This window comes from Nilaparvata lugens, chromosome 7, assembly GCF_014356525.2.
Source record: "Nilaparvata lugens isolate BPH chromosome 7, ASM1435652v1, whole genome shotgun sequence".
In the NCBI taxonomy this organism is placed as follows: Eukaryota; Metazoa; Arthropoda; class Insecta; order Hemiptera; family Delphacidae; genus Nilaparvata; species Nilaparvata lugens.
The window spans coordinates 13068336-13082859 of record NC_052510.1 but is presented as its reverse complement, the minus strand read 5'-3'; the positions used below and the strand labels follow the sequence as shown (position 1 = coordinate 13082859).

The 14524-nt window shown below is 34.4% G+C and overlaps 1 protein-coding gene across 1 annotated transcript in view; it reads left to right on the top strand.

Annotated features, from left to right (window-relative positions):
• The first annotated feature begins 757 nt into the window (after positions 1-757).
• Positions 758-14524, top strand: part of LOC111060240 (cilia- and flagella-associated protein 45) — an 18300-nt gene continuing 4533 nt past the window's right edge. Inside the window, exons 1-6 of the mRNA XM_039431852.1 lie at positions 758-1219; positions 3450-3590; positions 7301-7461; positions 8706-8895; positions 10646-10819; positions 13176-13391. Of these exons, the coding sequence (XP_039287786.1) occupies positions 968-1219; positions 3450-3590; positions 7301-7461; positions 8706-8895; positions 10646-10819; positions 13176-13391 (1134 nt within the window). The 5' untranslated portion in view covers positions 758-967. The remainder of the gene's footprint in view (positions 1220-3449; positions 3591-7300; positions 7462-8705; positions 8896-10645; positions 10820-13175; positions 13392-14524) is intronic.

Below are 14524 nucleotides of genomic sequence, written 5' to 3'. Positions count from 1 at the left end.
GTTCGGTCATGACCCGTTCGAATTGAACGGGTCATTTAGGTGAACGAGTGATCCGGATCACATATATTAAAAAAACCCGTTCATTTGACCCGTTCATCAACTGGGGTAAACCCCATGTTTTTATTGTCTTTACACATCAACTGTGGTGGACCACCTTTTTTTTTTTTTTTGCTTGTTTATAGGAGAGCTATAGAAAATAAACCGTTCAATTGAACGGGTCTTTTTGAACGGGTCGCGGCAGTGAACGTGAACGACTGACCCGAATCAGTAAAGTGATCCGAACTTCCCATCTCTATTTTGTATACAAATCCTCAGCGTCACAGCTGACAAGATAACAAACATTCTTGTCTGCTATCAAAATGAATACTACCAACTTGAATGAATACCGTAAACCATTCTTTTAATTACTGATATATAATTTTCATCTGAATTATAATTGTAATAAATTTTCTACAAAAACTACAATACAGATATCATCATTTTCTTTAATCGAATAGATTCAACACAATTATGAAATGTTTTTTTTTAAAGTCACCAATTGCAACACTGCTTGAAGGCGGGAGATTCAAAAATGTATTCGAAGTGCGCTATTAAATTATTAAACACTCATATTATATAGTATTTACAATATTATTAATTGTTCATCTGATAGATTAATTTGAACATTGTTATGAAAATTATTTTTCAATAACTATGATATTAAAGCATTATTCCAGTTAGTAATTTTGTACTCTTTTGTAATCTGTGTGTATCCAATAGAAACCAAATTGTTGATTTTGACGCCTTTGTATACCATAACAACTTGCAGGTTGATTGTAGTATGAACTCTAAAACTATTTTATTTTACCGGAGTTTTCTGTGTTTTTAATACAATCTTTCATTTTTTTATCAATTGATCCTACGTAAAAATTTGTTTTTAGTAGAACTGCAACCTTTAGTTTATCTTTCCTGTACTATTTTCAAAGACATGGGTGTTTCTGGAAAATCACCAGGAAGATTTCATTCAGGTTGTCGGCCAAAAACTGATGATTCTGGAGAAAATATCAAGAATTTTGGTAAAATAACCAAGAGAGCAAAATCAACAAGGCGAGACAGTAGGGAGGTCGTCAAGTTGATTACACACGATACAATTAGAGTTATCAATATACCCAGAGAAACACATATCACACCAAAAGTTTTCGATGTTGACCTTTTTAATTCTCTCAAAGAGAAAGCGAAGGTAGGTACTGATTTTCTTTAATCAAAACTATAATATAGTTACCTACTTACATACCGTAGACGCGTAGACTATCTACTGAACTATAAATTGTTGTATATTATAGCATACCTGAATTACCTTCCTCTTCACCAATACCAGCAATGCCGGATGGGTTGCGTCAAGAGTTTAAAATATATAATTTTTTACATTTTCGTCATCGAGATGACGATAGTAGCTAAGTACATACCCTAGGTACTCGCTCTATTTCAACATATTGGCATCAACAATTATTGCTCACAATACGGTATAGCTATTATTAAAGTAGGCTATATATTACTACTGATTACATACTAATAAATCTGGCTATACTTTACTTTCACTGCATCAGTGATCACTTACGGTATATCAAGAGGGAACGCGCCAACTAAGCTCCCCGACAGTAAAGCTCCCCGCAGTTAGTAGGCTTATCTCCTTTTAAAGCCACTTTTGAGGGGATCTACTGACGGCGTTAACTGAGCTCCTGAGAGAGGAGCTTAACTGATGAGGAGTCATGAGAGTTCGAGGAGCTTGGTTGTCTTCTACGGTCCCGACAGCTAATACCCTCTGAACCAGTAGGGGATTTGCTGTCCGGGAAACTAGTTGACGCTAGCGTGCATTCATGAATCAGCTTTAGTAATCAAACAGGACGAAATAAATGGAAGTGGGCAATCAATATGGAGAAAAAAAATTAACAAACTTTTTTCCAATAATGTCTAATGGTAGGCTTTTTCTCAAAATTCATATTGAAAGAGTTCAAATCCATTCTAGAGATTCAATAGGTAAATTTTTAAATATTTCGGAATTTTTGAAGTCATGTACATTGTACATTAAGTTGAATTGACTCAATAAAATATTGGATCTCAGATAAAAAAAAAACATTTTTTTTAAACAATACAATAAAAATATAAACAATACAAAACAATACAACTATCACATCATGAAAAGTAAGCTGGAAATAATTCGAAGTCGTACAAGAAAAATGCACTTAGTCCAATTTTTCCAAACTTTGATTTTTTATTAAATTTAAATTAATCCTATAAACTATGAATGTTAAATAATTAATTATCAAACAAATGAATATTTAATTTCTTGGAATATAAAATTATTTTGTGAAAAATCACTATAAGGAAATAATTATTATTGATGTTGAAAATTATAAATTGATTTCCTGAAAAATCAACTTTAATGGACTTCGTGGATTTTCCTTGTATGCCCATTATGATTTCGCATGAATCTCTTTTCATATGATCTGCATATGGCATAGAATCCCTCCATATCCAGCAGGGGATCTACTGTCGAGGAACTTAGTTGTCGTGAGTGAGCGTGTGAGGAGCTTAGTTGTCGCCGTCAACCAATCTCTTCGTTCTAGCAGGGGATTTACTGTCGGGGAGACTAGTTGACGGCAATGGTATATTTTGCCAGGGATTTACTGACTCCTGTAATCAAAATAGCGAGGAGCTTAGTTGTCGGGGAGACAGGTTGGCGGCGACCCATCAACAGTATTTAGTTAAAAGTATTTTATATTAGTTGTATCATTATTGAATCATTTATTTGAGTAATAATAATAATATCGAGTGACCTGGCTGGCTGAGGTCTGGTGTCAGAGTTTTCAGGTAGTAACTGAACAATTTCAGGGCCTCTGACATGACCTAACGACTGGGTTTTTAGGCAGCCGGGACCGACGGTTGACGTGTCCATCCGAAACACGGGAGTGGCCCGAGATAAATATCTTGCCCGGGCCGGGATTTGAAGACGGGCCTCTGAATCATAATGCCAGCATCTGATCCACTCGACTACGGCCACTCCTATTTATTTAAGTATTATCAGTAAGCTAAATAGTTTAGTTTAGTTCAGTATATTAATTATTCTAGTTTTATTATAAATAGTATGGTATGGATACTAAATTTCAATGCCATCGAAATTTTAATAATGATAGTAATACTGGTGCACTCAATAAAAGTTTTTCATTAATTTACTGAATTAAAATAAGCCTACCGTTTTATACTGTGGTTTGTAAAGCAATTGCTCACATGATCTGATAAAAAATTCAGAGTCGATCCTTAAAACCAATAAGTTAACTTTTTAGTAAGTTATATTTTACTTTTATTGTAAAAATTAAATTTTTTTGGATAAAACATACTTTGATCTTATTTATTCTAGTTTCTTCTTATTGTCAATTTACATTCTAGAAATTGATTTTTTTCAATTTTAGTATCTTACACCACAAGAGAGACTTCAAGCTACACATAGGGCTAAAGAGCAGAAGAACCAAGAAATGACAGAGTGCGCAAACCGCAAAAAAGAGTTGCAGAGTTTTGATGTAGCACGCGAACACGGACTGCGATTATCTGAGGTAAATAACTTTTTTATATCGATTTCCTAGAGACTCTTACCAAAGTAAAGGAGGAATTAATGTCAAGGCATTTAATAATCAATAATCACATTTTACAGAGAAAATCAACACACAAAGGATAACGTCCACTCCACACACATACTCCTGCTTGATAGACAACTCGTCCACCTATCAACAAAGTTTTTAATTGCTTCCCCAAAACGAGATCTTCACAATTTTCACATAAGTAGAAAGTTCTTTTAAACGTCATCATTATTTTTGTATAAAAAATGATCATTTACCACAACCATCAACCATGTTTTTGTTTTTTACACAAAATTCCCTTTGTGAGTGGAGAATGAATACGGTACAAATATAACCACTCTGTGTAATAGTAATAGAAACTGTGTAATAGTATTCTCAGAAGTACGATTGATAACAAAATTTATACCTTGAGGACTGAAAATTTTGTGAATAGAAGAACTAGGTACAAGACAACCTATTTCGGACTATGTGTTATCTAAATTGGGGAGAGGAATAGCACAAGGTTACCTTATTTTTCCTCTCCCTATCATTTTGATAATGTACTTATAGTATAAATGAATAATGAATTTCATAAGTTGGTTATAAAATGTATTATCATTTTTAATATTTCTCAATAGCTACGTATTCTTGTCAATCAATGAAATGAGTCAATTGATAAGTTGATCAAGAATTATTAATGACTCTTTTATAGTAGTTTTTAATTTGATTATTTCTTTATATTATTTTATATTGATGAAATAAGTTTTTCTTTAGTAATAATAATAATAATAATAATAATAATCAATTTATTTGTTCACATTAATCATACAAATAGAGTTGAGCCAACAAACATAGTAAAAAATAAACTCTCTACATAACAATATACAATAAACAACAATATTACACAATTTTGATGGTAAAGGTTACAATATTTCCTATGAGGAATAAATAGCTTCTGATCACTCTCAAACAAGATCACATATCATTTGTCTTATTTCTAATGCTTTAACCACATAGATGAAAACTCTGTTTATTTTTTCCTCCGTCAGATTTGACAGTAATACCATTAACCTGTCCTCATTATTCACTATATTTCGACAATATATATCCAGAAATTGTATTCTACATCCTCTATACATGGGGCAGCGCAACAAAAAATGTTCTAGAGTTTCTAATTCCCCGTAATTACAAATAGGACAGTTTCTAGTAGAGTTAATCCAAACTCCTCTATTCTTAAACAGGTATACTCCCTTGTCTGATGCTAGTCGCAGCTGGGTAAGAATTCTAGTTTTTGCAAATGGTATATTCATCCTGAGCTGCTCTCCTAGATTTAAAAGAGGATTTATTTTTCTATAAAGGGGACAGGTTGCTGAATCTAACGCCAATCTTTGATCTTCGAGGGATAAAACTCCTGCATACCCCTCCAGAATATCTGTCAGAGAGTCAAAAAGTATCCCATCAAGAGAAAGCTCATTCGCTATTTCCAACTGATACCCGGACAAAGCTATATGTCTTTTTATCTGAACCAACCAGTTATCCGATTTATTAGCTGCCTCCGTCGACTCATCTGCTGCCAAGCTTGCCAGTGTCTTTAAACAAATAGAAGGGTACCTATTGTTAGGCATAGACAGCACTCTTCTAAGAAATTTCAGGCCTCTACAAAGTACATCAAAGTTTAGTTTGATTCTATTTGTCTCTAAACGTACTCCCCAACTCGGCGTGCATTGGCTCAAAAAGAATAGCTTTTTTAAGAATTGTAATTGAGCCCTCTCTAATACTTCAAGGTTGTGGAACCCCCATACTTCCGAGCCGTACATCAAAGCGGGTAGAACGACAGAATCGTAAAGCTTCATCTTACTATCCCATACATTTGACTTAGCTTTTCTGAGAATATTCATCACTGATTCTCCAGTTGATTTGATCTTTAGATTCAGTGATCTGCTATGCTGCCGAAACTTTCCATCTTTACTGAAAATTACTCCCAAGTAATTGTACTGCTTGACTATTTCTATTTTACTTTCTCCTAGCCAGAATGATAAATTTCTCTTTAATCCTCTTTTGTGGAAAGGCACTATTTTTGTTTTTTCTATATTGACTGAGAGCTTTTTGTACTCGCAATATTCTGCAAGACATTTCAGTTTATTTCTCAAATCAGATTCGCAATCAGCCAAAATAACTATATCGTCTGCAAAGAGCAGCATGAGAATGTCATCCCCTTCACTCATTCTAATCCCATTTAATTTTTTTTTCCTGAAAAAATCATCAATGTCATGTAAATAGAGAGAAAAGAGAAGCGGACTGACAGAATCCCCCTGCAAAATGCCTTTTGTGACCGATATTGGCTCGGATTGTTCACTGCCCTTGTCTATGATGGTCGCGGCCGAAGTGTAAATACCACTTAATATTCTCAATAGCTTTGAACTGACCCCCAGCTTTCCTAACTCAAACCACAGAAGCGAATGGGGTACAGAATCAAACGCAGAAGCAAAATCAACATATAAAGCATATAGCTTCTTGTTCCTTACATGCACCTGGCAGTATATGAGTGATTGGAGGGTGAAAATGTTATCCGAGCAAGCGCGACTTCTGCGAAATCCATTCTGGCACTCGGGGAGAACACTTCCACTCTCCGCCCATAATGTCAATCTCCGCTCTAACATACCCGTAAATAGTTTCAAAGTACTATTGATCAACGCTAAGCTTCTATAATTCTTCGGGTTCAGTCTATCTCCTTTTTTGTACAGGAAGAACATTTTAACTTTTGTCCATTCAGAAGGAATGATCTCATCAAAGAAAATTCTATTGTAGAACATCAACAGAGTATCTATCCAAACCGTGGGTAGGGCCTTGTATAATTCATAACCTATTCCATCATTTCCTGGAGCTTTTCTATTCTTTGCCATCTTAAGTGCTCTCATAAATTCGCATTTATCGAATTCTCTATCAAGAAAGGGGTGAAGGGCGTCTTGAAATAGGTGACTTACGTTCTCTAAAGAATCATTCCTATCAATTCGATATTTTGTTGTTAGGAATTCAACCCAACGTTCCAAGGAAATTTTATTATCATTATGTTGTTTCCCCCTGAAAATTTTTGCTGCTTCCCAGAAATCCTTGCTACTTTTCACTTCAGTGAGTTTTCTTTTAATTCGTCGTAATATTGGGTTTTCTTATGGTTTAACAAATCTTTGTGTTCTCTTTTCCTCAGTAGATATTCTTCTAAGAGACTAGCCTGAAAGTTATGTTTTTTCGTTCTTCTATATAGGGCTTTTCTATATAGGTTTTTCTTTAGTATAAAAAGTATAGTTAACTTCCAATTAAAAGGTTTAATATTTAAAGAAAAAATAAAAATATTTATAAGTCTTTTAATAATTCAGTGAATGTGTAGTATTAATAGCAATCAAATTTTCTAAATTTGGCTTAGTGGTTTTGTGTTTTGTTTCGGTTTTGTATGATATGTTTGGACTTTTTAACATAAAAATGAACTTAATTCCGAAGTGAAAAGTGTAAATTTAGAGTATTGTGCTGACTATAACCTTAGTGTTCGGTTTCCCATTAGGTAACTTTGGACTATATACGGCGAGGTGGAACTACCCTTGGGTCTCCACACCATTAAAAGCCATACGCTAATAATAATAAGCAATCAAGTTATTTAGAATACAAATTAATCATTGATAATTTGCAACTTTGAGATTTGACGCATTTTTCAGTTGGAAGAAGAGGCTGAACGGAGGAACAATCACTTGTTGGCAAGAGCATACGAACTGAGGCAGGAGCAGGAGGATGAGATTAAGAAATGCAACACTCTGATTCTCAGCACAAAATGCCACGCTATTCGCGACGCTCAAGTTGCTGAAAAGGCGCTCATCAAGTAAGAAATATTAAAAAGATTATTATAAAATGAATAATTATCAAGTTATGAAGGTTCTTGAAGCTCAAACATGAAAGATTTAAACGATTACTAAATAACTATCAAGTTATAAATGTCTTTGAACTAAAACAAGGAAATATGAACTTCACATTAAACTTGAATTCTATGTAGATGAATCATGAATCTGGAAATGCATATACATCAAGATTCAATTCAAACTGTCAGTCAGCATTGGTTGAATGTAGAGCATTGATATTATTTGTGGGGTATGTTGACAGTATGATGTAAATCTATCTATAGTTTTCACAAAAGTTTTATTATCAATCTATCTAAATTTGAAATTATTGTTTGTTTTATTCTTATTTGTAGTTTCAGATTGATGATTTGGTGTAGAAAATGAAATGGACATAACCCACATAATATTTGGACAATTTGAGACAAAATTAGGAAATTGAAGAAGGTTTGGGCATTAGCCTGTTTCTTCTTTTCCGACTATAGTATTGTTTGCTCTATCCAATAAATGAATAATAAAAAATAAATAAAAAAGCAGCTTTGTTTATCTATGGTTTATTTGATTACCACAATTTGAAAATGAGCTACTAAATTACAGCTCTACTCATTTCCAAGACAAATATTCAGAACTTGCAACAAGTAATTCGAATACGTCGTGGTAAGCCAAGAATTGAAGCTACTTCCATAGATAAACAATAGCGTAAGTAGATATCCCATGGTATAGAGCGTTTATGTCGCAACTTTTACTGTTATCTCAAGCCGATTATTATCGATTACTGTCGTTTTTTACTGTTTTATTGGGGTGAGAGTGTATGAACGACACAGTATGAGAGACTACCAGCGTCACACAGCTTCACGGGAAAGAACTACGTGGACTATCGGCTTGAGATAACAGTAAAAGTTGCGACATCAACGCCCTATACCATATGGGATATCTACTCATGTTATTGTTCATCTATGCTACTACTATGAGGTTGACTGTCGTCCACTTGATCAAACTCTACTTTGTGTTCTGTTCTAGACATCTGAGTCACCTATCCAGCCAGTAAATTCATATGGCTTTTGTTGGTGGGGAGTCCCTTGCGGGAAGGTCCCACCACCTGAATATATAATTTAAGCCAGTGAGGTTGATACATATAAGTTTGTGCTTTATTCAATCAATTTTTAATAATACATTTTTTCATAAATTCATGTAAATATGTTATTCATGTTATTCCGTTTGTTTGGAATAGGAGAGAGCTAGAAGAAGAGGACAAGCGGCTAGAGGAGATGATGGAACAAGAGCGACTGAGAGCACTGAGGGAGCAAGCGCGCAAACAAGAGAAAGAGGTCTCCAATAAACACAACTACACCAGTTCACTCATGGCGCAAGTCAAGGAGAACGAACTGCAGAGAGAGATCGCTGCCGAGGCTATTGAAGAGGTCAATTAGTATATAGTTGCTAAATATAATTGAAATTTAAATAAAACACTGATAAAATATGATAATGTAGTAAAAGTAAATCGGTACCATGGCTAGCACAGCTACAACGATACTGTTGGAATTACTGAAGTCATTTTTTTCAACCTCCGATCACATATAATAAGAAACAGAAAAACGGTAGGGGGGCAATTTCCATAGAGCTGAACAGCTTATCAACCCCACCAAACGCCTTGTAATCGGTGGGGCCAGATCGTCAATAGTTGTCGAGTTATAGAGCCATAAGCATGGCATCCTCACTTGAATCTTCCGCCAAGTGCTGGTTGCGAAGCGTTACTCGTTTTACGCAATAGTTCAGCATAAATCTATTGAAGAATGATTCAATTTTACGCAGAAAACATTGTAAGTGATAATTTGTGCGATTATGGTGTCGAAAAATTGAATACATCAGTTGAAATAGCTTCTGGAATCGACAGCTTGGCATTATAGTGCTGGTGCAAACAAACGGCTTATACGGCTAATTAAATGAGATAATTATTATTTCGATCACCCAACTAACAACTCTAGACTTAGCCTAGTAACTTATATCTTTTCCCCAAACTCAAAACATGACTTTGAGGGCAGAGCTCTCACACTATCGAGGAGCTCCAAAACAAAGTCATAGATATCTTGAACTCATTTGGCAGCAGCATTTTAAGAAGAGGATTTTGTTAGGCTGGTCCACTGGTATGAAAAATGCCTCAATCTTCACGGCAATTATGTTGAAGAATTATCATAGAGCAAGTAACTTAGTAACTTATGTAAGTAACTAATAGTGGAAAGATATATGTGAATAACTTATAGTGAAAAAATTATTATTTTTTATAAAATAAAAAATAACCCCGGAGTTATTCCGGGGTGACCCAGAATAACGGGAACATTTGAAAAAGCCATAAAACATTAGTGGGGAGGGCAAAAATGATTTTATTCAAACTAATGTAAAGTTCAAGACTTGCCATTTGAGAATTATTAATAGCATCTATCACTTTTTAACAATTACTTATTCAAGATCGCTTCCTCCTGCACGAATACACTCTTGAAATGTGTGTTGAGATTCCTAAACGATTGCTGCAACATTTCAGCTGGATATTGTTAATTTCATTTTGAATTGTCTGTTATGATTGAACCACAGTTATTGGTCAAGTTGTGGAAACGTTTGATTTGAGATAGCTCCAGAAACAGAAAATCGCAGGTGGACAGATCATGGGACCAGGAAACGCAGATGTTGCAGCGATCAATGGGGAATAGTCAACACAGATTTCAAGAGTGTATTGATAATTCTCAAATGGCAAGTCTTGAACTTTACATTAGTTCGAATAAAATCATTTTTGCCCTTCCCACTAATGTTTTATGGCGTTTTTAAAAGTTACCGTTATTCTGTGTCACCCTACACATTCTTATTATATTTATAGCCAATTGGAGATTGACAGAAGACCCTCGTAAACCAGTACCATGTCTTTTATAGCTGTAAAATATAACGTAAATAAATGAAATGATTATTTGGAAGAAAAATATAGCATGAAATTTCATTGAAAATCCATGTTAAGAAGGAAGACTAGAAAATATTGTAATTTAAAAAAAACATTTGAGTTATTAAAAATGTTAATAATTCGATGCAATAAAACTTTCAAATAGCCCTATTCAAATGAATGAATAATAATGTACTAGAAAATAAGAATAATACTTGAATGGAAAATACTTGTTCAAATGACAGGAAGCACGTCTAGCCAACGAGGCAGCGATGCAGGTGCAACTAGACGAACTGCAAGCTGCCAAAGAGAAACAGGTCGAACGGGAGCGACTGAGACAGGAGATGAATGCAGTCAACGAACAACTCAAGCGGCTGGCCGCCATAGAGAGAGAGGAGAATAGGCTGGCCGACCTCAAGGTATCACAACAATCAATTAATAGCTATTGAATAGTTAATAGTGGGGAAAGATGTATTAAAAATGTTGAGTATTGATAATAGTGTACCAGTAATGAAACAGTTCTTAGACAATCAGTATTATTGTACACTATAGCACCTACTTATAACATCATGCCGCAGTGTCTATGGTGTATCTATTACAGTTGTGTGGTCTGTTGTCATAAGTATAGTTTGTATAAAATGAGTTTAGACTTTAATAAAAATACAAAAGAGCATCTTCAGCGACATTTCATGAAGCAGTTTTACCAAACGATAAGCTTATATTTTAAAAGTTTTTTCTGTGTTGGAAGTAAACTTTTAACTCTAATTTTCATTTATGACTTACATTCTTTTTAAATCGAAAGCAATGGGTTTTAATGGTCGCGCTATATAAGCTATCGATAAGATAAGTTGTTGAGCTCCATGTGCCTGTTCAGCTGCGTTTACACCAATGTTATCAACAAAATGTTAATAACTTAATCCTTATAGATTCTATTAGATTGAACATAACTTATCATACACATGATGAACACACGTGTTTGTCAAGTTCCTTTCAATCCAATAGAATTTATAAGGATTAAGTTATTAACATTTTGTTAATAACTTTGGTGTGAACCCAGCTTCACTCTCTTTGAACGGATGATCACTTTGAGAGCTGAACTCGTCGAACTACTCTAAATATTATTTATGAGTGGTATTTAAAAATCGCTTCCTGTTGGTTCGGAACACACCTAAAGCTGTAGGTCCAATCATCTCTCATAATCATCCGTCTCATTACCCATGCACAAGCCTAGTGCTCATGTGGATATCATGTTCAGGAAAAACTTAGTTTTCTTATGTACACATTTACAGTTAATATTTTAATTACAACCCCTCATTTCTTTAGAAACTAAAACTTCAATCAGCCGCCATTTTGGATAAAAGTATCATAGAACATTTTATCGATTCCATATTTCTTGTTTTAAAAAGTACTTGAAAATGATGTACCTCACAATGGGTGTTTATATTTAAAATATTCGAGTTACAACTCCAAAGTCACCCCCTTATGAGGGGTTGAAATTCAGTTGTACGTCAAAATGTGAAGTATTTGACCAATAACTTATACTGAAAGTTACAGTATTATATCTACAATAGTCTTCAACTTATTGAAGGGTTCCCATACTTATGACTCACACTGTATAATGAGTACAATACCTATGTAATGGAATATTAAGGTGTGATCACCTTGAATGCGTATATGTGCAAGTGCACGTGGGATCATGCATGCGCCGAAAAACAAAATCTGAAAAGAGCCACATAAACACGTTGTGACGTGTGACGTGCATGCAGCTGCTCACACTGAACGCAACTAGTAAGTGCACGCGTTCAGTGTGAGTGTTCCTATTACTCTTTCCATAAATTGTTTCTCATCTGATCGCGTGTTGTCATGCATAACCAAGATAAAGGTTAGTTTGTTAAAGATCATAGATCATAGGCCAAGGGGGTTTGGATTTGAGTTGATCATTGGGTCAACATGAGAAGATGAGAAATTTATGGGCAGTCTACCATCATTCATTGAAGGTCAACCATCCTCTCATCGAATTATACAAGCCGTTCTAAAAACATGCGTCCCCGGACTCAGACATGAACAAAATGAGTCGAGATTTCTGACGTAAACTAAGATCGTTCAACTTTAATCTTCATTTTTAATTTTTTCATTATTACATAAATTTGAATTTTTGCAACATGTATTTGTAAACTTGCAGTGAAATAAATTAATTACTATTATTATTTACTGTTTTTAATAAGCTAAAATTTATCATACTTCAAAATAAAGTATCAATTTTCAATGAGATATTATTACTGTAATGACCAATATCGGGGCACCGAGCTTCGCTCGTTATTTTTATTCATTGATGAACAGAACACAATTCTCTAAAATGATCATGTTTATTTATTTCACAGCTGGCTATACGTCATCTTATGAATTTCGGGGATGCGATATTTTGATTTTTCACATACTCACTTTTTTACTATCCACAGCTGTTTCAGCCAAGGATGAATTATCCTTTTAATGTCGTTCAGAGAGTTTTCCCAAGGATGAGACCTAGAGCAATCGAATCTTTATATCATAAACCTACTATGTTCCAAATTTCGTGAAAATCGTTAGAGCCGTTTTCGAGATCCGTTAAGCATAAATAACCAGATATATAAATACAGAAATTGCTCGCTTAATATAATAGGATTAGTAGGCTAATATTTGTACTGTTTCATTAGAATGAATTCGCATTGAAACACATTACTGTTATTGAAGAATACAGAATGCTAATAATAACGAATAATGTTTTTCAATTGACAGGTAGAAAGACAATGGCGAAAGAAGGAGCGCGAAGCTGTCATACGGCGCCAGAAAGAGAGCGAAGAGCTGCGAGAGGCGCGCATGCGCCAAGTGGAGAACAGAAGGCTGTGTCAGGCGATCGAGATTCAACGCGAGAAGGAGGAAGCCGAGAAGATTGCACGATTCAACGAAGACGCCATGAAACGCGAGAAAGAGGACACCATTAAAAAGAAATGTGTAAGCAACAACAATATTTCCTATTTCTATGGTGAGATTCGCTTCCAACTTCAGGCATTTATGATGCCATTGATATCAATATTATAATACTAGCGGGTAACCCGTGCTCCGCAAGGGTCTATTTTAAAACTTGGCAAACTGAAAACTTGACCGAGTGGAATCTTGAAGAATTTGAAATAGGTCTATAACCATCCTCAGTTAATTAAGAATCTATAAGCAAATTTTCAAGATAATCAGTTCAGTAGTTTAGACTTGGTGATGCGTCAATCATGCATTTACTGTCCCGTATGTGTATAAGCCAATTCTTTCCATTATTATATGTAATAGGTAACTATTAGACATAATACTTGAAAACCTAACAGTATCATATTGATTTTTTTCAATACATCAATTTTAGTATCGATTAGATCCTCCTCAACTTGAATCAGGTAGCCTTCTGTTTCCCCAATTCCAAACAAAATACCCATACTACTAGTATTGAAGAGTAAATAGTATTGAAGATTGTTTTGGGCTTAATGCATGTTGTCTTCCTCGTTTTTGTAATAAATTAATAAATATTCTACAGATGGAAATTACTGAGATATTGCAATTATTAAAATTCGAATGAATTAATTATTATTATTAAACGAAAATCCTAATTGAATGTTGTAATTCACCCCGAAGACTTCTGCTACTGCAAATATTGACAACAGGGTAAACAGCTAGATGGAAATTCCATAAGCGCTAGCTACTATTGAAAAATTATATGTCAGCCTAAATTATGTGTCTGATAGTACATTATAACTGAAGAATATAAATTATTACTAATTTTATTGTGATCTACTCATGTTTTTCTTAAGAATTCCAATGATGCAGCATGAAACCTATGTCAATTCCATTTTCTACTGGTTGCAAAATGCTACATTAAATAATTATTTGATGAAATCCAAGTTCAATCATAATGATAACAACTTTCTTCAAAAAATAATTTATACGATTACGTTTCGAGGGAAAAAGTCAAGAACAAAAAAAATTTGGTCTTCGAGGTGCACGAGATTGATATTTTTAGAATCTATGTACAACATTTGGAGATCTAAATCATTCCCGTTTTTTCGGTATGCAATCCTCAAGTTGACATGTTTTGATGCGAACAA